General features: G+C 39.9%; 1 protein-coding gene across 5 annotated transcripts in view; it reads left to right on the forward strand.

Annotated features, from left to right (window-relative positions):
• Positions 1-26,609, forward strand: part of DOCK4 (dedicator of cytokinesis 4) — a 446,778-nt gene that overhangs the window by 340,272 nt on the left and 79,897 nt on the right. For all 5 annotated transcript variants that reach the window (XM_075600022.1, XM_075600024.1, XM_075600026.1 and 2 more), the window contains 3 exons: positions 6,925-7,000; positions 23,190-23,290; positions 26,036-26,094. In XM_075600022.1, the coding sequence (XP_075456137.1) occupies positions 6,925-7,000; positions 23,190-23,290; positions 26,036-26,094 (236 nt within the window). The remainder of the gene's footprint in view (positions 1-6,924; positions 7,001-23,189; positions 23,291-26,035; positions 26,095-26,609) is intronic.

Below are 26,609 nucleotides of genomic sequence, written 5' to 3' on the forward strand. Positions count from 1 at the left end.
CTATTTCATTGTTTTTTTGCTAGTATGTCAGCTGTATATTTCCTTGTTAACGTTAGCAATGTTCTTTTATTCTGGTGGTAAATGTAATTGCTGAAGGGACCAAAATCTAGAGTTTTCATCTCATATCTCATCATTCTAAGATGTCCACTGACACCATATTTTTACATTTCGATGGTCGATGTAAACGTTGCTTATATTTTCTTTTTTAACATGGGAATGACTCAGTGCACATGTTCAGTGCATTCATATCATTCTCAATAATCCCAATTTTACACTTGATGGACATCTCATGATCTGGAACCAAATGTCAATGTAATACTGAAGATAGAGTTCATGCCTCCTTTTGCTTAAAAATAAATAAATTAAGCACATAATTGTAACAAGGTTAGTAAATTGTCTTCTGGTCCTTACGAGGAAAGAATGTAGTCTAAACCATGCCCTTGAGGAGGAACCAAGTCCTTATCATTAAATTGCAAACAATTAATTAGCTCTGCCTGCCTTGAGTCCTAGAAGCCAATATTCGGTGCTATTCAACTATATAGAACCACCCCAGCCCACTTCCAATTCCCGCAGCTGCTCCTCCTTGCTCGATGCCAGCTACTCGTTATGCATTTCATACAGTGGGCAGGAAAAAAGCCCAGAGGAGTTGGTTGATTTGATTAAAAACTAAATGCAGAGGTAAATAACCCCTTGTGGCAGCTGGGAGGTGATTACGGAAAATGAAGTATTCATGGGTGTGAAATGTGAACGGATACTGTGCATTATATAATGTGTTCAATTGGTTTGGCTCTTCTCTTCTTGTTTTCCAATTTTCTGTGAAGCACTGTAAGTAATCCAGACACAACTGCTGGCTCTGCCTGTGAAATAAAATACGTCCGTATTCTAGATGAGGAATGTGGCAATTAAAAAGTTGTATGCAGTTGTTTACATTTTTTGTGTTAAGCAGTATGATAGTTATTTTTTTTTTTTTTTAAGATTTCTTCATAACTAATTCATAATTATGCTATCATATAAAGTATGTTTTTTTCTCTGAGAAAGAAATCCCAGTCCCAAAACCATTTACAAACCTATGTTTCAACACTGACCTAAATCATATTCTCCAGTCTTCCTAATTTTCATATATGGCTAAACCATTATTTTATTTTTCAAGTACTAGTTACCTACTGGAAAGACGAAATGTAGTTAAAGTATAAAAATATGAAACATTAAGGGGCTTATCCTAGTAGCTTCAAATTGTCTTAATGCATCTGTCTGAAGTACAGTGTAGAAGCGATATTGCATGTTGTGTATAAAAAGCCTTTTTTTTTTCGAACAAATGTTTTCACTCCGGCTGTGCAAATCCATGCGGAATGACCAAAACCAAATATTTTTAGAATCCTGTATTCTAGTAGCTCTGAAAACTGCAAAAGGCTAAGGGACTTATTCTAGTAGCTTTGAATTTGTCATTGCCAAATCGCACGTTTGGCATGTTCTGAACTCACGGTATGAAATGTGTGAAAAAATGCTATTCTCGATTGCAAATCGCATTTTCTGAACCGCATTTATAAAAAGTGACAAAATGCCCAATGGCGGAGGATGACTACTACTTTCTAACCTAGTGTGTGTGTGTGTGTGTGTGTGTGTGTGTGTGTGTGTGTGTGTATATGTATATATGTGTGTAACACTGAATATATTGAATTAGAATGCGCCTCCTAACTGTTTAGCAATAAGTGTAAATCCCAAAAACCTAAATGGTATATATAAATGTATCAAATTATTTGATGTGGAAAAAACACATACATATACAGTATACTGTATATCAGAACCATATAAAAATAGACATCAATGAATGTTAATAACTAGTAAATCAATGACTATAAATTAATAACTGGGACTAAACTAATACCAGACAATAGTGCTTATGAGAAGTTAGTGGGTGTATTATAAAAAAAATAAACGATTAAAATGTCCATGAAAAAATTATTTAAAAAAACATATAAAGTTATCCGCTATCACTGGCAGCCTTCTTCATGGGCACAACCACCTCCGTTTACACGACCTGAATAGAGAAAAAAAAAAGAAGAAAAAGCATCCGATCCTGGTGTGATATCGTTGATAAAAATGTAATGATCTTGAACATAGACATAGACGTTGTCTATATTCAAGATCATTACATTTTTATCAACAATATCACACCAGGATATGGCATTATATATATATATATATATATATATATATATATATATATATATATATATATATATATATATAAAAAACAACATTACCATTCTCTCGTCCGGTAAAGAAAGACTGCACTCGGTTCAGTAATCATGAAAAACTGTATTGGGCATCTGAATAGAAAAGATAAGTCACCCAATCCAAAATATATATATTTACATTTTATGTTGGGCCGAATTAAACCCTTAGCAGCACGCTCCTAGTGGGCACCACTATTTTACATTAGTGTACATTTAGCATAGGGACCTGCTACTGAGACTTACCTTGGTGTGGTTAGCAGGCTTATCATTATTTGATCAAATTATGTAACCAAAAGTCTCCTTTGTTTTACAGATTTAGTTTTCACTGTGAATATTTATTTTCCCATTTGTTGGTGGCTCGGTGGAGAAGCGCTGGGATTCACTGTCTGTTTTACACAAATGTAAGGCCAATGTTTTCACTAGCTGCATGCTCCCTACACGGAGAAGCACTGTGAATATATATATATATATATTTGTTTACTATGACCAATAGTATATATATATATATATATATATATATATATATATATATATATATATTTATATATATATATATATATAAATATATAAAACAAGATACAACAGCGCAAAACAAAACACTTTGTTAGATGCACAGTAAATAACCAACACACCTGGCCAATCAGTCAACCGAGAGGTATTAACCCCTAAAATTATCCCCTGACGAAGCCCAAGTGGAGAAACGCGTAGGGCATGCGCATTGGTGGAGCAAGTTGAGACGCGCTGCGGAGAGATCCTTTGCATCGGAGCAGAAGCTGGTTTACTGTCTATCGAGGGAGACGAAGTCTCGCGAGAACCGGAGCCGGAGCACGTGATGCGGAAGGGATTCCAAACAACTACTGTGCAGTGAACCGGCGTCTGAGAGACACGAGTGTGAGAGACTCATTAAACTCTCAACTGCCCAAATTCGATTCAATACATCGGAACGGTGATGATGCCACAGTAGCTGTTGGAAATATCATGTGAGCCTGAAAATAAAGGACGAACTGGGGAATTAAAGATCACCAGCAGCAGAGTTCCGGAGTCCCACTGTGGATTAAAGGCTAACAATTGCCGGATTAAGTGTAAGTGCATATTTTACCACCTAAGCCCTGATTGCTCAGATATACTGCCCTATGATGTTTCTCTCCTTTTCTTCTCTCTCCCTGCATATCTGCGCCTAGGTCATTTCTTCGCTATATATATATATATATATATATATATATATATATAGCTCAACCCCGTTATAACGCGATCCGTTACAACGCGAATCCGCTTATAACGCGATGCAAGTGTGGCTCCCAGTTTTCGTATTTATGAATACTTTACAACACGATTATTGGTACCTTAAATACTTTATTGTACAATGCATACAATTGTACATTATTTCTAACGCGATCCGCTTATAACGCGATGTGATTCTTTGGACCCCCCAAGCACAGCGTTATAAGGGGGTTGAGCTGTGTGTATATATATATATATATATATATATATATATATATATATATATAGATAGATATATATATAAGAGACAAACAAAAAGGCAATGAAGCAGCGCCTAGTAAAGGTATTAATACAAGTGAGGATGTAGTGGCTATTAAATGTACTAAATATATAATATTCAATAATAAATATACTAAATATATATAATAAATGATTAATATTAAAAGTATAACTAACTAAGTGCCTGTGCAAATATTTCAAAAAAGTGAATATAAATTAATATTGTCAATAAATAAATGAACAACCTGTTAATAACCTATTAATAACATACACTGTGAAAAACAGGAATTTTAAACAAAAAGCAATTAAGAAGGTAAAAACCAGTCCTCAGGGCAATAGTCCAACAATATAGATAGATGTTGGTGCAAGGGGTCTCCGGCTGCTCTCAAGAGGATTAACCACATCCGTAAGGAATCTGCAGAAAAGAGAGAGGAGAGAGCGCACGCCCCACAGTATAAAACTGTAAATTTATTGAGGGGAAGGGGGGAAGGGGGGAAGGGGGGAAAAATGCACTCACAAGGGTTTAAGGTTTAAAAGCATTTCGTGATCATAATCACCACCATCCAGTAACTGCACTTGATTCTTTAGAAGGCCCTCGATCTCGAAGATGGAGGAACCACAATCTTTCAAGATGTCAGGGTAAGTGGATAGTTCGGCAACAAGTTCACAGAGATCCCAAAGAATATCTCCTTGCTGGCAGGCCTCTGTGGCGTCTGGCTCTTGAGTTGGTCTGCTCCTGCGCTCCGTGATGACGTAGTGTCTATGCGTATTACGTGATGACGCTCCCTGACGCGTTTCGTCACACACGGGTGACTTTTTCCAGACACCACAGAGGCCTGCCAGCAAGGAGATATTCTTTGGGATCTCTGGAACTTGTTGCCGAACTATCCACTTACCCTGGACATGTTGAAAGATTGTGATTCCTCCATCTTCGAGATCGAGGGCCTTCTAAAGAATCAAGTGAAGTTACTGGATGGTGGTGATTATGATCACGAAATGCTTTTAAACCTTGTACCCTTGTGAGTGCATTTTTCCCCCCCTTCCCCCCTTCCCCTCAATAAATTTACGGTTTTGTACTATGGGGCGTGCGCTCTCTCCTCTCTCTTTTCTATAGATATAGAAGTGGAAGTGCAGTGGAAGTGCTGTATGCTGGGTGATAATGGGGAAAGGTGGGGTTGCAGACCAGCCTAAGACATGCAGATGAGCATACAGCTATATTTGCATATATATATATATATATATATATACATACATACACACACATAGTTGTGTGAAAAAGAAAGTACACCCTCTTTGAATTCTATGGTTTTACATATCAGGACATAATAACAATCATCTGTTCCTTAGCAGGTCTTAAAATTAGGTAAATACAAACTCAGATGAACAACAACACATGACATATTACACCGTGTCATGATTTATTTAATCTGCAAAGATACACTTAGGGGTATAGGTAGGGACACAGGGTAACAGGGGTATTGTTGTATACACTTAAACCATGAATGGGATCAGTTAGAACAAGTTATAAAAAAAAATAAAAAAACATATAAATCATAAGAAGAGATAATTGGGAACTCAATGGGTAATAGTCCATAGAGTCTGTAGAGGGGTGGCAGTATTGGTATGTTGGGGCGGGATGAGAGGGGAGGAGGTGAGAGGGAAAGGGTCCTTAGTGGAGTTCAAATTGTCTGATGGTGGTGAAGTAACTTGCTGCTCTTGAATGGAGGTGATGCTGAAACCAGCAGAGGAAAGCATAGGTCTTTGAGATTACTTGGATCTTTGTTATGGAGATGGAAGAAGTGAGCGGATAACCCATGATTGAGAGAGCTCTTATCAATGTTTCTGCTGTGTTTGAGAACTCTACGCCTAAGGCTTCTCTTATGACTTGCGAAACGCTTAAGAGGCTTTTTGGACCTCGTAGGCATCCGTAGCAGTCGTGCCCTCATCCCTCATGACGTCATACAGCTCCAGAAGAACGTACCGTAATCCTGCACTGAAACCCGTGGGACGCCTGCGGAACCATTGCTTGCGGCCATAGCAATGGAGTCAACATTGGACACTACAAGAGAGAGTCACAACACTGCATTATCTTTCTGGCAGTTCTACAATTGCCTACAATTTTAGCAGAATTTACGAGTGTATTACTTTTGAATTACTTGTGTAATAAATGACTTTTTAACATACTACACCATTGGAGGTCTTGTCGGCGCTCTTGTTCTAGACCTATTGTTCCAGCCCTGGAGCAATTTTATGGAGTAGCACCAGTGTCACATCACCGCACGGCAAGTCATGACTCTGTGATTACTCCTCAGCAATCACATGATCGTGATGTCATGTGCTGATGCCAGTGGAAGATCACATTCACTGCTTCTGTAAAGCGCAGTGAATGCAGTCTCTCCTAGAAAACAAGCAAAAAGGGCATGAAATTCACTGAAAGTCATAAGGGCCTCCAGCATGCCCTCCCTCGTGTTGCTAAGTCAATGTGAAAGCCACTTTGAAATAGGTTGCACTTCAGAAAATGACGTACTGAAATTAAAAATAATCTACAATAATATATACATGACATTGCAAACATGTGATGACTGACTTTAACGCCTTTTTATTGCTCCACTTAATTTTAAAGGAAGGGATACAGAGCAGGAGAGGGAATGGATAATGAGACCAGGTGTAAAATTACTATGAAATCTGAAATAAAAGAAAATACATTTGCAACTGATGCAAGAAGAACAAAACAATTACAGGTAGAAGAATGGGATGCCTGTCTTTGTTCTCGCTTCAACTGGAAAAAGACAGAAGCCAGAATAATAAATAATAATTGTGGAGGAAAACAAGTTCCCACATGATGCTAATATTCATTCAGTATTACACTGGTAAAACTGGTGAATCAATGAGGACCACCCAAGGATTATATCGACGGTTCCCGTTTAAGTAACTAGTTATCTAGTTAACCATAGAAATTATGAACCAGACTTTATTTTTGACCTGTGAAACGTGTTTATTTTTTAAAGGTGTAGGCTGGCTTGCAATAATACGTGCACATGTACATTATTAGAAGTATCATTTATTCATAAGGTGCCAACATATTTTGCAGCACAGTGCAATGTGGGAGACATTACATGGATATCACATATTAACATACAATTTGACCATTGGCACTAAACTCATTGCTTTTTGTTCTTTTTGCCAGCGTCATCATCACTACAGTTTTATACCTTTCGGATGCCCTACGCAAGAACTTCTTAAATGAGAGTTTTGATTATAAGGTAAGTGCAATTTGTAATGGTCTAGTTATGATTTGATTTGAGTAACTAATACCATAATAGCAAATATAAAATGTACAATCCATATGGAATGGAAAAAAAAGTTTATATATAATTGCACATTGAATGGTATGTTGATTATTCATTCATTTTATTTTAAATATATTTCGTTTCAAGCACCTTGAAATGTAAAATAACATGTAGATGACCTGCGTATAAAAACACAATGGTAATATTCACTAGAAGAAAAGTGCTTTGAAGTGGGTTATGGAATAAGTCTGATGAGACAGATACCAAATTGTAACATTTAGGCATTATTATTAATAGAAAATGTATAAGGAAACAAGTACAAGTTAAGGAATATGAATAAAGTGAAATACTTTGTTGTAATTGATTTATTATGGTACCTTAAAAGGAAAAAAACATACTGTTGCATCATGACCTGTAGGGAAATACTGAGCTATGTATGAAAAACTAAGTACACCCTTACTGCTTCTATAGGAATTAAGATGCTAAGTAGCATACATGGGATGATAATCAAATGCCCTTGATGAATTGATCAGCAAGTGTGACCATCTCTATAAAAGCCGAAGTTTTAGCACTTTGCTGGTCTGGAGCATTCAGGTGTGTTAACACAATGCCAAGGAGGAAAGACATCAGCAATGATCTTAGAGAAGCAATTGTTGCTGCCCATCAATATGGGAAGGGATATAAGGCCATTTCCAAACAATTTAAAGTCCATCATTCTACAGTGAGAAAGATTATTCAAAAGTGCAAAACATTCAAGACAGTTGCCAATCTTCCCAGGAGTGGACGTTCCAGCAAATTCACCCCAAGGTCAGACCGTGCAATGCTCAGAGAAATTGCAAAAATCCCAAGAGTTACATCTCAGACTCTACGGACCTCAGGTAGCATGTTAAATGTTAAAGTTCATGACAGTACAATTAGAAAAAGACTGAACAAGTATGGTTTGTTTGGAAGGGTTGCCAGGAGAAAGCCTCTTCTCTCTAAAAAGAACATGGCAGCACGGCTTAGGTTTGCAAAGTTACGTTGGAACAAACCACAAGATTTCTGGAACAATGTCCTTTGGACAGAAGATTCCACAGTGGAGATGTTTGGCCATAATGCACAGTGCCATGTTTGGCGAAAGCCAAACAGAGCATATCAGCACAAACACCTCATACCAACTGTCAAGCATGGTGGTGGAGGGGTGATGATATGGGCTTGTTTTGCAGCCACAGGACCTGGGAACCTTGCAGTCATTGAGTCGAACATGAACTCCTGTATACCAAAGTATTCTAGAGTCAAATGTGAGGCCATCTGTCCGACAGCTAAAGCTTGGCCGAAATTGGGTCATGCAACAGGACAATGATCCCAAGCACACCAGCAAATCTACAACAGAATGGCTGGAAAAGAAAAGAATCAAGGTGTTGCAATGGCCCAGTCAAAGTCCAGACCTCAACCTGATTGAAATGCTGTGGCGGGACCTTAAGAAAGCTGTGCATAAACAAATGCCCGCAGACCTCAATGAACTGAAGCAATGTTGTAAAGAAGAGTCGGCCAAAATTCTTCCACAACGATGTGAGAGACTGATAAAGTCTTACAGAAAACGATTACTTCAAGTTATTGCTGCTAAGGGTGGTTATACAAGCTATTGAATCATAATGTGTACTTAGTTTTTCACACATGGCTTCTCCATTTTGGCTTTATTTTTGTTAAATAAATCATGACACGGTGTAATATGTCATGTGTTGTTGTTCCTCTGAGATTGTATTTACCTAATTTTAAGAACTGCTAAGGAACAGATGATTGTTATTATGTCCTGATATGTAAAACCATAGAATTCAAAAGAGGGTGTACTTTCTTTTTCACATGACTGTGTGTGTATATATATATATATATATATATATATATATATATATATATATATATATATATATATATATACACACAAAAACAAAGCAGCTCTAACACATACAGGTCATGCAATAATATACTTATCTCTGAGTACCAAGTACAAATCCCAGAGTTCAATCCATCAAACACAACTCCACTGAAAAAGAGTAGTCATTAGAAAAACAAAAGGGAAAGATTCCCAATAGCCAGATCCAGTCCAATTGTAGGAGGCGGGCTGCTCATCCACAGGAGAATCACTCCCAAACCAGTACTGTATAGGAAAAAAGCACACACCCCTAGTGCATTATCTTATGATGCAGATGAAATTAAATTTATTTAAATAAATGTAAGGTAGATAATACACACTTACAAGACATAAAGAGTAAAATTCACGTAAAGGTATCTTTACACACAGACTCCTCTTCTCTACTCTTTATATCATCATCCTCCATTGTTGATGCACTGCTGCATAAATGACCTTCCATGTACTGCGATTTCATGCCTCTCTTCTCCACAGTGCTCCAAAAACAATTCCTCCAATCTTACTTTTGGTTGTGATCCTGGTTTTTTAATTTCACTTGGAATCCAGTCCAGTACCAACTTTGTCTATTGATGGTAACTACTTTTTGCGAAATGTTCGGCCCACTGCCGTTTTAATTTATCCTTGGGATGATGTCACTGACTTTTGTTTGCTTTCAAACCCATTCATTATTTTTCCTGTCTCTTCGGGTAATACCCAGCATACATCTCTCCATACTTCTTTGAGTTGTCTTAAGCTTTTGATTTATCTTCACATTTAGGGTTCAGGTATCACATCCATACATGAGCACATGCGGAATACTCTGGTCGAAAACTTTCCTCTTGAGGTACAGTGTATGGTTTCCTTAAAAGATTGTCTTGAAAGGCGCATGCGCATCACCAGACAGGATGGTGGCATAGAGCAGTAGCTCCGGTGAGGCGCACCACAATAACACATAGATAAAATCCAAATAAATACAAAAACCACACAAAAAGGTTAAAAACATCCTCGACAAGAAAGTACCATGGCCCCAAAGCTTGAAAAGCCAAAAAAATCCCCAGAAATTGCAGGGTTCTTTCAGAGATGCAGCCTGCAGAAGCAATGGTGGAACAGAGAATTCTTCCCAGGCATCGTCTGGCTCGGATTTGGAACAGGAACTAGGTATCACAAAAAGAGACCTTGACAACCTACTGACGAGCATGATTCAAAAAATGACGGTTACATTCCAGACAGAGCTGCAAAACGCAGTCTCAGAACTAGAGCAGGAAATGGCGGCCATAAATAAGAAAACAGCAGCACTGGAGGAAAAAATGGAGGCCGCCATGAGTTGGCAGACAAAGAGGAGGCCTGGTCTAGGATGTCGGACGGCATCTTAGATCTCTAGGAGTCAGTACAAGACCTGGAGAACCAAGAACGTAGGCAAACCCTACGAATTAGAAACATACCTTCAACAATCTCCAGTGACGAATTGCAAGAGTATCTAAAGAGACTTTTTAGGTCACTTGTCCCTGCTCTGACAGATCAGGATATGTACCTGATAGGGCCCATAGAGCCCTGGGGTCAAAGCAAAATTACCCTGGGAAAAGGAGGGACGTGATCATAAAATGTCACCATTTCACAACAAAAGAGCGGATCATTAAATGCAAACAGAAACAAAGAGATGGGGGGGATTTGAGGATACTCCATTACAAATTTTTAATGATCTGGCAAGATCTACCATATTAAAAAGAAAGATAATGCAACCCCTGACAATCACCCTTAGGGAGAGAAGGATCAAATATAGATGGGGATTTCCCTTCAAACTATCAGTTCTCAAAGACAGATCCATGCGAGATCAATGGAAGAGGTTGGTCCATTTCTGAAGGTTTTGGGACTCAGCTTAACATAGCAGAACAATTAAAGAGTGAATAAAGTAGGAAAAGAGGTTAGAACTCATCCACAAGTCAAGATCGCCCGCAGGATCTTTTGATTGCTTGCAGGAGTAGGCCAACGGATCCACAGACATTGGGACATTGTCTTGAGCACCCCCCTCCTCCACCGTTCTGCAATAGATTATGGGGGTTGTTGTCCTGAGGTCATCCCCATGATACTGTAAGAAGGGGAAAAGAAGCTAAACCAAAGGGTATGCAGCCTGCAGGTTCCCGCACGCTGCGAAAACAGAGCTGAAGGGTTAATGTTTATTAGGGTCTTGGCCTATGCGAAGGTAATGGAACAGTCACAAGAGGTGGAAATGCAACAGGTTTTGGGTTGCAGGGGAGAGGCCAGAGAGGGGCCACATAAGAGAAATGGGGATTAGTAAACACCGACCCAGAGCCGAGAGGCCACGTCCGGTGGGCAGGTTCATAGTCGTGTAGCTGGGTCAGGGTAGGAGAAGTCGGGTAGTAGGTATACTCACCATGATCTAGGGTAGGAGACTGGAGGGTAGTAGACTGGAGGGTAGTAGAGGTCATGTAGCCAAGGTCGAGGGTAGCAGAAGGTAGTGTAGTAGATATCCGAGCCGAGGTCGAGGGTAGGAGACTGTAGAATAGTTGGATCCGTGGTCCAGATTCAGGTGAAACTGCAAGGCAAGGCAGGCACAGAAAAGCAAGGCTGGACAAGGAACAACAGAGTGCGTGAGACAACGTCACGAGAAACAAACTGTTATGCTCAGCCAATTTGCAGAGGCAAAGGCTAGGCTTATAAAAGGATGAACAGCCAATAGCTACACGGCTGCATAATAGAAGCTGAAAGTGAAACCAGGGCTCTGATTCGTTGCTGTGCAGTGTGCACAAGAGGTGTAGTTGCAGCAAGTCTGAATAAAACTCTGGAGCGGAGCCTGCGCCCGATTCTCACACTAAATACTCTGAGGAATCCAGCAGGGAGCTGGTTAATTGCAATCAGGCAATTAACCAGGTTCCACCGGCTAATCAGAGCTCTAAAAAAAGCCTCCTGTGGGAAACTGCCAGACAGAGAGATTCCTTAGCACACAACGGTGCTGACACAGGAGAGAGACAATGTCTTGAGCACAAAGGCTTTGCTGAGATCAAGACACCCGGACACCACTGACCTAAAGGGCCATCTGCTAAAAAAGTACCGCATGAGACTTTGGGGTGGTAGCCTGGTAAGGGTCTTTTCCTCCCAGTCTTGTAGCGAGGGACTGGGGAAGTAAGTTAGCCCTTTCACTGGGATAAGTGTTTGTTGCTTTGTTTATTTTGTTTTTGTACATGCTGTAGAGAGTTTAAAGGAGCCGGCTCAATAAGCCATGTTTTAATTTCACCTAAATTGGTCTCCATTAGTATACCTCTGCACACATCTCTTACAATGACATTTATAAAAGCGAATTAGCCATGAAAGAATTTAAGAAGCTAAAGGGAGATATTATCTACATAGAAGAAACCCATAACAAAAAACAAGACACCCTTTCCCCCCCTGAAAACTTTTGTAAGAGAATACCAACAGGTGTATTATTCATCATGGCGATACTAGTTAGGAAAGGAATCCCTCTCCAGGTACAGAAGGAAATTAGGGATACCCAAGGCACACTGGCAGGGAAGACAGTTACATTGTTAAACATTTATGCCCCAAATAAGCAACACATGGAGTTCTTGAAAGAGGTAATGGATAAATTGGTTGCTTTCCCACCTGATTCGATTCGCTGGAGAGGGGATTTCAATATGGTTCATAATCCAGACATTGACAAATCCAAAACACACAGACAGACCCGCACCTTGGCCAAAACAGCCAAAGAATCCAGAAACATGACGAGAAGGTTTCACTTGATAGGACTCCTGGAGGGCACTAAATAAAAATACCAGAGACTATCCATTCTATTCGACCCCACATGAGTCCTAATCAGGGCAAGATCATTTTTTGTTGATCCCTGAATTAATGGCTTACATATTTCAGGCCACAATTTGGCCTTTTACATGATCTTACCATGCCCCTATTGCAAGAAAACAAAACCTGTTTTAAATGATTCCTCAACGATTCTTAATTCCTGGAAATAGACAAGAGTCCAATATACCCTCAAAGAGTACTTTAAAATAAACACAGGTAGTGTGGCATCTCCTTTGACACTATGTGAGGTACACAAAGCCGTTCTTAGGGGTTATTTATTTCTATTGCATCTTATAAGAAAAGAGAAAAGTTTAAGAGAACAGAGGAATTTAAGGCATCAATAAAAACATTAGAACAATCACATAAAGCTAATCCATCAAAACAAATATATAAAAGGCTTCTAGTAAGCCAGAATGAGTTAAAATCTCTCCAATAAGAGGATATTGAAAAATCACTACAGTGGACAAGCAACTTTTTTTTTTAATGAAAAAGACAATAAGGCGGATAGATTACTAGTCAATAAACTGAAAGGGCTCAGAAACAAATCTGCAATCCCAGTAATAAAACTGAAAAATGGAAAAATATCTTATGATCCAAAAATAATAGCAGGGGAATTTGGTAAATATTTTAACACCCTATGGGCCTCATGCAGAGAGCAGCGAATTTTAAAATTGGCGAATTTAATAAAAAGGAGCTTTTTTGGAGAGTTTTAATCTCCATATGCAGAAAAGTGCGAATTCTGCTATGTTTAACATGGATGCGTCTGGCGAGTTTAAATTGGCGAGATGCGCGCTTCAGAAATGTGTTAAAACAAATTCGCGCCTTTTTTTTCCCCTTTGCAATGGCCGCGAGCGGCAGTTTTTTTTGGCGAGGCAAAACGGAGACAATCGCGCCATTTTATTGGCGCGAACAGCCGCTAGATGCCGTTCGCGCCTCTCTGCATACGGATATTTTTTAAACTGGCGAGATTGCGGTTCTCGCCAGCCGCGAGGCGAGTTTTACAAATAGAAAAGAAAAATTGGCGCGTTTTTCGGAAATCTCCATTTTCTGCTGTTTTCTGCGCGATTATCTCCAAAAAATGGCGAATTTCGAAAATTCGCAGCTCTCTGCATAGGCCCCTATATCATTTAAATGCTAACAAACAACCTAGCCCAGATGCGCTGACAAAAATAAACAGGCATTAACCCCAATGCAATCTCCCAAAGCTATAACAAGATGACTTAAACACCCTGAACGCTGCAATCACTGCAACTGAATTTACAGAAGTTCAGTAGTTACAGTAAGTCTTCAAAAACTTTGAAAGCACCAGGCCCAGATGGTTACACAAATCTATATTCTAAAAAATATGTGGCCATCCTGGCCCCGACAATGCTTCCAATGTTCAACATTTCTGGGGGGGGAGACCAAATTCTAAATGTCTAAAAGCCACAATAACGGTTATTCATAAAGATGGGAAAGACCCATTGAGATGTGAAAGTTACAGGCCAATCTTGCGCCTAAATTCAAATATTAAAATATATAGTAAAATAATTAATAGGCTACAAAAAATAATCCACAAACTCATAAATCCAGACCAAGTAGGATTCACAAACGAGAGACAAGCCTCGGATAATACTGTACCAGAAAGGTTATAAATTTAATAGAACAAATACACAAGCGGAAAACTAAAGCGATGGTGTTAAGTTTGAATGCTGAAACAGCATTTGACCGGATTGATTGGCAATTTATGAGGGGAACATTGGAGGCGTTTAGATTCAGGGAACCCATTGTCACTGGGATAAAGGCACTTTACTGTTCCCCCAGAGCTACCTTGAAATTACCAGAAGGCGAAGGAGAGGTTATTCATATAACCAATGGAACAAGATAGGGCTGCCCGCTGTCCCCGTTGCTATTTGCCCTAACAATGGAACATCTGGCATGTAATATCAAACATAGTATTAATATTAAGGGAAAATAAATAGGAGACACAATTTATAAAATCTCTCTATTCGCAGATGACGTCATATTGACATTAGCGAACCCATTGACTTCACTCCCCAATCTACAGGCAGCCTTATCAGAATTCGGACACATTTCTCATTCTTAAATAAATAAGGACAATTTTGAGGCCCTAAATATTTTCCTCCCCAAACATGAAGTAAAATTACTTCAACTAGATTTTAACTACAAATGGAAAGATACTATATTAGATACCTTGGAATTAATATTACAAAAACATACCAGTGACTCTACACCTACAGTATAACTACTCCAGATGAATAACACAAATCAAGATATCCTGGCTCGGACACATAGCTTCATTAAATATGAATATACTCCCACGTCTGCTATACTACTTTCAAACGTTACCAATAATGGTTCCACAATCCGTGATAAAAGATTTACAAAATAAATCATTTCTATTTATCTGGCAGCATAAAGCTCCAAGGGCTCCTAGATCAGTTCTCTTGGCACGAAAAGATGGTGGAGGGCTGGCAGTTCCAGATCTCAAGAAGTACTACCAGACAGCCCACCTTAAACAAATAGTTATGTGGCACTCAACTCCACATATCCACAAATGACCTGAAATCACACCTTGCCAGCCAGTCACTCCCAGCACTGTTATGGAAATACAAAGACAAGAGGATGGAGGGAGCTCAGCCAAACTATGATTCACATAAAAAATATGGCATAAGCTAATACAAGATATAAACTCCTCTCATCCCTATAAAACTAACTGCATTATACGGGAATCCAGACTGTGTCCCAGGTATACCCACAGAAGCATTTGAGACATGGAAAAAGGTTGGTATTTGGGATGTGGATGATCTATATAGAGTTTTGATCCCAGATCTGGGGGAATTTCTAAAATGTTATAACTTAGATCTGAAATATATAGATTCACATAGATTAAACAACTGGTAAAGTCAGGTCCATTCCTGCACTGCACAACTTTTGAAAACCTGTGTAGGTTATGGACATATCAGAAAGGTATACTCTTGGCCCTATATCGAGAATTGGATCCACTGATCCCTGCTGGTCAATCGCAAGCACACAAATAAAGGATTAAGTGGGAAATTGATTTACAAAGGGAAATTACAGCAGAAGACTGGGGAAATGCCTTGAAGATCTCCATTTGTACACAAATTAAAGAAAAAAGATATAAAATGATTTTTGACTGGTATCTCACCCCCCAAAAACTGGGCAAAATATACACGGAAAGCTCAGACGGATTTTGAAGAGAATGCGGAAGGGTAGGAGATCTGGTCCACATATGGTGGTCTTGCCCCAAATAACTAGATTCTGGAGAGATATTAAAGACTTAGTAGAAGAAACAGTAGAATTAGACATAACAATGGACCCTTTGGTTCTATTACTGGCCAACACAGTAGAAGGTGGTAACTCTCACCAACGTAAACTCATAGCCCACATACTATCAGTGGCCAGTTGATCAATTGCGGCCGCATGGAAAAAAAATCAGCAGTCCCAACCAGGAATCATGTGATTAATAAAATAAATGAGATTATGCTAATGGAAAACCCCTCATACTTGAAGCATACCACCAAAAGGTTTAACATGGCATAGCTATCTGCCGGGAAGGCTCCGCAGAGTCTGACAGAACCCAAATGGCTGTTAGGTCCTTTTTCTCTGCCCCTCCTTGCTACCAAATGGCCCGACACCTCCATATCCTGGATTCCCTTTGAGGCCAGAGGACTAGGTAGACATCATGTCTCCTATGCAAATGCTTTAGGCTGACTGCATGGATTTTTATACAGTAAATACAGTATAACAACCTCTGAACCATATTTTAATAAAGTAAAAACCTTGGGGAACCTTATATACATGTGGGAAATTAGTTGGGGATATCTGTGCTGGAAAACCATGAGTCTAGGAGACACGGTGCAGCATCAATGTAATTCACCCTGTCGAACCCACAAATAGTGCCTGCATGCTGGGGAGAAACAGGGAACCACAAGTAGGTGGGCCCCCTGAACTCCTGCAAACAAAAGGAATACATTTTTGCCTCAATATACCACCTAAAATCTGGAGTTTCTACGCCCCTAAACAGGTCAGGTTTTTCTATACTTCACAGGGGACTTTCATAGCCCACAAACCCAATACAGGTGCTGGGACATGTTGGCACTAACTGCCACTATGTTACCTAGGGATTCCCGCAAGCTACAGGAACACTTTTCATCCCTTTGCCTCGTTTTACTGTGCACACGCATATATGTACTTAACGCACTTTGTTAAAAAATATATACACGTTAAAAACCTGAGTCTGCCTGGTATGGGAAATAGAGTAAAAAGCTGCATGTTATTTTTCACTAGCCATATTATCCACACACGATTGCATAGACTTAGTACGAATTCTAAGAATCCCCTTACAACCTTGTATGTATAGTTGGAGCCCCTCAGAACTTCTAGACCGGGTATCCCCATTAACCTAGGACCCCTTGACTGTTTCAGGGACACCTCACATACCTATGCCCCTTTTACCTTTCTGGTCTGCGCTGATGCAGGGAACCAACCCACGAACACCTAAATAGGTTCTGGGTGACTTGGGCATTTACTGGGTATCCCCATTAACCTAGGGACCCCTTGACTGTTTCAGGGACACCTCACATCCCTATGCCCCTTTTACCTTTCTGGTCTGTGCTGAAGCAGGAAACCCCTAGTGGTGAGTCACAAAAGATTTTTCAAGGGGAGATATTACTGAGACAATGTGTCAACATGTATCCAGGAATCCAACCTGATTCCTGGGTACATTTTTAGGGGAACCAGCAACTCTGGGCCCTGACTAGATAGACACATTCTCACACATTTTAAACTCAACACCCGAATTAGGGGTAACCAAACGGGCTTAAACCTTTATTTGATAGCCTGGCTACCCCCTACCGTCACAGTGATATTTTTCTAAATACAATTTTTATATAGTTCCTAAGTACTGTACTTATTATTTATTTGGAACCCATAGTAGTCACATATAGCTTTACCCATAATAATCAATTGCGTTACATAGTTACATAGTAGATGAGGTTGAAAAAAGACTTCCATCCATCAAGTTCAACCTATGCTAAATTTAGACAACAGATACTTTATCCTATATCTATACTTACTTATTGATCCAGAGGAAGACAAACAAAAAAACCCATTAAGGGGAAAAATTAATTCCTTCCTGACTCCAAGAATTGGCAATCGGATTAATCCCTGGATCAACATCCTTCCCATGTATACTTATTTGGTATATCCCTGTATACCTTTCCCATCTAAAAAGATGTCCAACATTTTTTTGAACAAATCTTTTGTATCTGCCATCACAGTCTCCATGGGTAATGAATTCCACATTTTAACTGCCCTTACTGTAAAGAACCCTTTCCTTTGTTGCTGGTAAAATCTCCTTTCCTCCAGCCTTAAGGGATGGCCCCGAGTCCTTTGTACTGCCCGTGGGATGAATAGTTCTTTTGAAAGCTCCTTGTATTGTCCCCGAATATATTTGTATATAGTTATCATATCCCCTCTTAGACGCCTCTTTTCTAATGTAAATAAATCTAATTTAGCTAGCCTCTCCTCATAAGTTAGATTGTCCATCCCCTTTATTAATTTGATGGCTCTTCTCTGCACTCTCTCTAGTTTCATAATGTCTTTTCTTAGGATTGGTGCCCAAAATTGTACTCCATATTCAAGGAGAGGTCTTACTAATGCTTTGTAAAATGGCATAATTATGTTTACTTCCCTTCCATCCATTGCCCATTTGATGCAAGATAAGATCTTGTTTGCCATTGCAGCTACTGCAAGACATTGGGCACTATTGCTAAGCCTGTCTAAAAGCACTCCTAAATCCTTCTCCATCAAGGATTCCCCCAATATATCTCCATTTAATTTGTAAGTCACCTTTTTATTCTTGCATCCCAAATGTATAACCTTACATTTATCTGTATTAAATCTCATCTGCCATTTACCTGCCCACGTTTCCAGTCTCTCCAAGTCCTTCTGAAGGGAAATTACATCCTGCTCTGATTCTATTACTTTACACAATTTAGTATCATCAGCAAAAATTGAGAATTTGCTCTTGATCCCAACCTCTAAGTCCTTAATAAACAAGATAAAAAGCAGGGGTCCCAGTACCGATCCCTGAGGTACTCCACTTACGACTTTAGCCCAACCTGAAAAAGTTCCATTTATGACAACCCTCTGTTGACTGTCTTTTAACCAGTTTTCAATCCAGGTGCATATATTATTACTGAGTTCAATTTTCTTTATTTTGTACACCAACGTCTTGTGTGAAACCGTATCAAAAGCCTTTGCAAAATCTAAGTAGATCACATCAACTGCATTACCCTGGTCTAAATTCCTACTTACCTCCTCAAAGAAACAAATAAGGTTAGTTTGGCAAGATCTATCCTTCATAAATCCATTCTGACTATTACTAATAATTTTGTTTTCCATTAGGTATTCCTGAATAGTAACCCGTATTAAGCCTTCAAGTAGTTTCCCAACTATTGAAGTCAGGCTTACAGGTCTGTAATTTCCTGGTTGTGATCTAGCTCCCTTTTTAAATATAGGCACCACATCTGCTTTACGCCAATCTTGTGGTACTGAGTCTGTGGAAATTGAGTCCTTGAATATTAAATATAATGGTTTGGCTATAACTGAGCTTAACTCCTTGAGAACTCTTGGATGTATGCCATCGGGGCCAGGTGCCTTATTTACTTTAATTTTTTGAAGTCGCTTATGAACTTCTTCCTCAGTTAACCAATTGTTCATTAATATGGAGGTTGTGGCTTCCTCCTTCGGCACTACTATTGAACTTGATTCTTCCCTGGTAAACACAGAGGCAAAGAATTTGTTTAATACCTCAGCTTTTTCGTTATCTCCAATAATCTGCCTACCCATCTCACACTGAAAGGGTCCTATATTTTCTTTTCTCATTTTTTTGTTATTAAGGTACTTAAAGAACTTTTTAGGGTTGACCTTACTTTCTATTGCAATCCTTTTTTCATTATCCATTTTGCTAATTTGATTGCCTTTTTGCAATTTTTGTTACATTCTTTATAATTCTGATACGATGTCTCTGTCCCTTCTGACTTAAAGAATCTAAACGCCTTTCTCATCTTGTCCATTTCCTCCCCTACCTGTTTATTTAGCTACATTGGTTTTGACTTATTTCTTTTATACTTATTACCCAAGGGTATACACTGATAAGTGTGCTTTTCTAACAATGTTTTAAAGACTGCCCATTTATCTTCTACATTTTCCCCTGCAAAAACATCATCCCATTGTACTGTATTACTACTAGATTAGACCTCAGTTTATTAAAATCGGCCTTTCTTAGTTTAAGGTCTTTGTTGAACCCAAGAAATCTATTTTTTGATAATTTATTTCAAATGAGACCATGTTATGATCACTGTTACCCAAATGTTCCAGGACTTGAATATTTGTTATTACTTCTACATTGTTTGATATGACCAAATCCAGTATTGCCCCTCTCCTGGTTGGTTCCTCAATAATTTGGTGCATATAATTATCTATAAGCACCCCCAAAAACCTGTTTCCTTTTGTTGTAATGCTAATCTCATTACCCCAGTCTATGTCTGGATAATTAAAATTCCCCATTATGCAATCATGACCAAGTTTTGATGCCTTCTCCATTTGCAAAAGTATTTTAGCTTCCTCAATCTCACAGATATTTGGTGGTTTATAGCATATTCCCACAAACATTTTCTTTATACTTTTACCTCCACTGCTAATTTCTATCCACAAAGTCTCTACATTTACATCATTCCCTTCATAAACATCATCCCTTATAATAGGTTTTAGATCTGGTTTAACATATAAACATACTCCACCTCCTCTTCTATTTGTTCGATCCTTCCGAAAAAGGGAATAACCCTCTAAGTTAACTGTCCAGTCATGAGTTTCATCCAACCATGTTTCAGTAATGCCTATGATATCATACTGCTCCCTTGCAGCTATTAATTCAAGCTGCCCCATTTTATCTGTCAGGCTTCTTGCATTAGCAAGCATGCATTTAAGTTTTTTTTCAGCCTGTACTATTATCTTATCTGCTCCTTCCTTTCTGCGCCCACTTGGTTTAGTCTTTAGAAGTTTTCTAGTATTATCTGTATTTACTATGGGTGTCTCACTGCTTGTCAAACTCGCACTTGCCCCCATTCTACCTCCATACCACCTTGTATCCTCCTCTATTCCATTTAGTTCATTATCTGTTTCATTCCCCTCCCCCCTCCATCCTAGTTTAAAATCTCCTCCAACCTTTTTAGCATCCCCCCCCCCCTAGCACAGGGGATCCCTCTTCATTGAGGTGCAATCCGTCCCTAGAATATAGATGGCACCTCTCAGAAAAGGAGTCCCAGTGCTCGAAAAACCCAAACCCCTCCTTCCTGCACCACTTTCTTAACCATGCATTAACCTCCCTGATCTCTGACTGGCACTGGTAGTATTTCAGAAAATACTACCTTGGAGGTCCCTGCCTTAAGCTTTTGGCCTAGATCCCTGTAATCATTTTTTAGGACCCTCCATCTTTCTCTAACTTTGTCATTGGTGCCAACGTGTACCAAGACCGCCGGGTCAATCCCAGCCCCCCCAACAATTTGTCTACCCGATCCGCAATGTGCCGAACCCGAGCACCCGGGAGACAACAAACTGTTCGGTTCATGCGGTCCTGGCAACAGATTGCCCTATCTACCTTCCTAATAATGGAGTCCCCTACTACCACAATCTTTCTTTGTATCTGAGCATCCTGAGTCCCCATTATGCTTGAGGAACTATTCCCCTGGCTGCTAGAGCAATTAGTCTCCCCCAGCCTTGCCATTTCTGCCCCGACATTCCCAATATCTTCACTCAACACGGCAAATCTATTGGGATGTGTCAGCTCAGAAACGACCTGCCTCTCCCTATTGCCCCTGCTTCCCCTTCTAACTGTCACCCAGCTACCTACCTGCTCCTCACTAATAGCAACCAAGCTACCTATCTGCTCCTCACTAACAGCGCCATCATCTGCACCACTAGTCGAAGCAAGGGCCTGCTCAGTGAGCTCTAAACCCCTTTCAAGATTGCCAATGTCACTCAATATTGCAAGTTGCCTCTTCAGATCAGCAATCTCTGATTCTAAAGAGACCACCCGCTCACACCTCTCACAGCGGTATGCTCCTTGGAATAGCTGCTCCAAGTGCACATACATGTGGCAAGATGTGCATTGAGTGGCATTTTCAATCCTGCTCGTTCTAGCAACTATGACGTTTATAAGTACTAACAGTAAACTGTACTTCAATATACTAAGGAGTAGAGAGCGTTGATGGCGCACTGCCAGGGGATCCTGAGAGAATCAATCAGGAGAAAGAAACAGCCAGGCCACTCCAAAGATGAAAAAATGGTGTTAGGTTTATTGCATGCTGATAAACACACAAGGAACGGACAGGTAAACGCACCTATGCGTTTCGTACTAAGTGTACCTTGATAAAGTACACTTAGTACGAAACGCGTAGGTGCGTTTACCTATCCGTTCCTTGTGTGTTTATCAGCATGCAATAAACCTAACACATTTTTTCATCTTTGGAGTGGCCTGGCTGTTTCTTTCTCCTGATTGATTCTCTCAGGATCCCCTGGCAGTGCGCCATCAACGCTCTCTACTCCTCTGGATCTTCACAAGATGGACCGCACGCCGCTGACGACACGAGTGCCCCCTTGGTAGTACAGGTAAAGAGCCATAGTGCCTTTCATTTATTCCTGCTTACCATGGTCATTGACCACTTATTTCTACAACACTGGTTGGGTTTGTAATACTGTAATCTAGTGAGGGTCTGGCTGACTCCACGTCTGTCCCACCAGTTGTCAATCAACTCTATTGGGGGCACTCCAACGTTGTTAAGGTTAACCCATTGTGGACCTAAATAATACTGGATGTCCAACAAGGACTGGTCTCAATTTAGAGCATCACACCCATTCTGTTTCTCTTCAATATACTAAACCTTGTTTAACCGCTTCCTTGTTCAAACTGCTTCTGGTTCTTACTGCACACACTTTAAACAACCAGTACTTCAAGCACACAGCTCAGTTTGTACACGCAAGCTCAGGATTCGTTAGAAGCCTCTGTTTAAAGATGGTCATATGTGTAGTGCATATAAACTACTTAAACAAAAATCTTGTATTTACCTCTTTTACTCTACACCAGGGGTCTCCAAACTCAGTCCTCAAGTGCCACCAACAGTACAGATTTGATGGATATCCCTGCTTTAGCACAGGTGGCACAATCAGTGGCTCAGTCTTCAATTGAGCCACTGATTGAGCCTCCTGTGCTGAAGCAAGGATATCCTGAAAAGCCGGCCTGTTGGTTACTCCAGGGACCGTGCTCAAGGGAATAAAAAAAAAATTCTCGGTAACAATATCAATTTTGTAGCGTTATAAGGTCTAAGCTTGAGAAACGAATGAGTTACTATTTAGCATTGCTTTGTTTTTTTATAGATTTGGGATTCCTACTTTTACCTCGCTGTTATTTTTATTAATCAATCATGCCTGCAGCTAGAGATGTTTACACCTTCCAAAATGAAAAAAGTGCTGGAAAAGTAAGTATAGCGGTATTAAGCTGCTTTTGTGGTTGTGCATTTTTGTAATGGGAAATTGGATAAGTATCTCAAAATTCTAGAGTCCTTCAGGCTGTTTTCTGATGCGTCATTCTCTGTGTATGTAGCGCACTTTCCCCCACCCCCTGGGAAATATGGTGGCTACCATGTATTTTGTGTGTTACCTGTGGCTCACAGGACGGCCGAGCCTCTACTTCTGTGAGCCTGGGTTGTGTCTGATCCGTCTCATGACAGCACCTCCACCTGTACGGGATCCTACTATGTGAGATATCCCCGTTACAGGACCCAATAAAACACATACTGCTAAGAGTAACAGTTTTACTATATGCAATAGAACAATCACAATGTACAATTCCACCAACTAGGCCACGCACGGCCGCACCCTCCAGTACCTTCCCACACCATGTCCACACCTGGATAGATAGTCCCCCAAAGTCCCGAGGGGCCCTTGGGCACCCAACCACCCTGGTGTCCACAAATAGCAAGTCCCACCCAAGGGTGTGTGACAGCGCTGCCCCACTCACTAGTGTGTGTACAGTTGGCGCACTTGTTGTACCTGCCGGGTGCTCCGGCACCTGGTAAAGCAGACGATAGACGAAGGCCGTACGGTCCCATGCCGTCAGCGACGACTCCGCCTCTGCGTTGGGTGGTGTCCGGCAGGAATGTCCCACCATAACACTCTCTCTCTGTCTGAAGCTCCAGTTCGCAGCGTGTCCTGGCCGTGTCCTGTCTGTGTCCCTGAACCTGGTTCTATAGGGGCCGTGTCCCTAACTGGTGGGTTGGTCTCTGTCGCAACCACAAGCTGAGGGGCGTCAGGGCCTAGCTGGGGCCTAACAGGGTGTCTCTGGCCTAGTGCAGGGGCCACAGACATCCTGCACATGCACACTTTACTCATCTGCTGTACCAGCTCCGACTGTCGTGCTCCTCTACGCGCGAAAAGTATCAATCCTGGTCCAGGGGGGATCCTGCTGCACAATTGGCTGCTTGCCTGCACCTGACTCATAGCCCCAGTGACTTCTGGGGCCTGTAGTCCCCGCAAGGCCTTTGCACCTCTAATGTCCGCCCTAAGAGATCCTCTGCGCATGCACGATCTCCCTGTGCATGCGCGCGCACTTAAACATGACGGCGCCCTGCAAAGGGAGCCGCCGGAACCTCTGGCGATGCAGTCGCCTGGCTCAACCTTCCCGCAATGCCAACGAGTTCCGTGGGGGACTGGGGTTGGAAACCAGGGGCCCAGGCTGTATGAATGATTAGCTTTTGGATCCTGAGTCTATATATATATATATCTGACTATATATATATATATATATATATATATATATATATATATATATATATAAATATATATATATATATATATATATATATATATATATATATATATATATATATATAGTCAGATAAGGCAGTTGGCACTCCAATAGGTGCTGGTAAGCCACAGGTGCATGTCCCATATAGAGAATGTAGTTATACGTTACCGTTCCAAGGATTGGTAAACAAGAGACAGCACTCAATGTTGAAAATCAAAGTGTATTAGTGAAAGCAAAAATACATCCAGAAACCCAACGTTTCGGTCCTACAGAATGGGACCTTCCTCAGGGGGTATCCTATACATAGGGATGTATTTTTGCTTTCACTAATACACTTTGATTTTCAACATTGAGTGCTGTCTCTTGTTTACCAATCCTTGGAACGGTAACGTATAACTATATATATATATATATATATATATATATATATATATATATATATATATAGTTATACGTTACCGTTCCAAGGATTGGTATATATAATGTGTATATATATATAATATGTGTGTATATATATAATATGTGTGTGTATATATATATATATATATATATATATATATATATATATATATATATATATATATATATATATATATATACACACCATATTGCATTTTAAGTTATGATGGGTGAAAAAGGCAACAAAAAACCTCCACCGTTGGCATATAACCAATAAAGAATATCACTTGTGAGCACGTTCACATGTCTTAGACAGGTCTGCAACCCTGCCTTTCCACCATTATCACCTAGGGATTCTGGGAAATTACATGCAAATGAGCACGCAATGTGTCACCTTTTGCCTGGAATATCCATTCACATGGAGCCCATTTAAACTGATTCATTGCCGTTCACACGGCTTTTAAGTACAGCATGGGACTACTAAAGCAAGTACAAACCACTCACAGACATGTTTCAACCTTGGTGGGTATCATCAGTGTGAGGTTGGTTTATACTTGCTTTGAAATATTTCTAGGCTGGGTAGGTTTAAGTGATATTCTTTATTGGCTCTATGCTAACGGTGGAGGTTTTTTGTTGCCTTCAGTTGTATTCAGTTTCATGGGAGAATGCAATCCTCTTGCCCAAGAACATAGCTGACAAAAGGAGCATCAATTTTGGGTTCTGAAGTCACCAAAAGTTGTTCTTTGTATGATCATTCTGATTTTACTTAATAAGACATCAGATGTGCAAATTAGGCTATTTTACTGCTTATGAATGAGGGTTCAAAGGAACAGAACTCACTCTAAATGACTGATATTTAACAAGACTGCAGGTATAATCTGACCTGATCTTACACAATTGTGCCATGCAGTGCTATTATTATTGTAATGATATTTAACTTATCATTTTTATTGTAAATATGACTTGCGTGTCTTTATTGTGTAATGCATTTAACTTTCTCTATTTCCCCCCCCCGAAGATATGGTGACATGCGTGTAACGATGGGATGTGAAATCTTCAGCATGTGGCAAAATTTAGGTAAGACAACCGAATTCCTTCTACCAAATGAGAAATTGGTAGTATATACAGTACAAAGCTGAGATGAGAGAACAAAAATCACTCTCTAATGCATTCACTAATGCATACTTTTTATGCATCAGGCTGCATGGTTTAATTGGTATTTCATTATTGGTTCAATAAAAAATTAAATTTAGGGAATCGTACAATGCCAATGTGATCATTCACAGTGCGTGGCTGTGTTAGCGTCTTTTTCCCATTCTTCTTTATCAGCATATGCTGACAGTTATAAGTGACTATTATATGGCTTGGGAAGCAGATTATCTCCCCCACATCTGCTTCTGACTCATTAATGCTGACATTTGAAAATAAGGAAATTTAGTAACATCAGAGGAGAAAGTCAGCAATGATAAAATGCGAATCCATGCGTTACAAAAAAGGCCTGTTTGTATATGATTTATTCTTTAATTCACATCTGCAAAACAACATAAGCTTGTCTAACTATATTACCATACGAAAGACTTGTAGGTTGTATG

The sequence above is a fragment of the Ascaphus truei genome, chromosome 5 (genome assembly GCF_040206685.1).
Source record: "Ascaphus truei isolate aAscTru1 chromosome 5, aAscTru1.hap1, whole genome shotgun sequence".
NCBI lineage: Eukaryota > Metazoa > Chordata > Amphibia > Anura > Ascaphidae > Ascaphus > Ascaphus truei.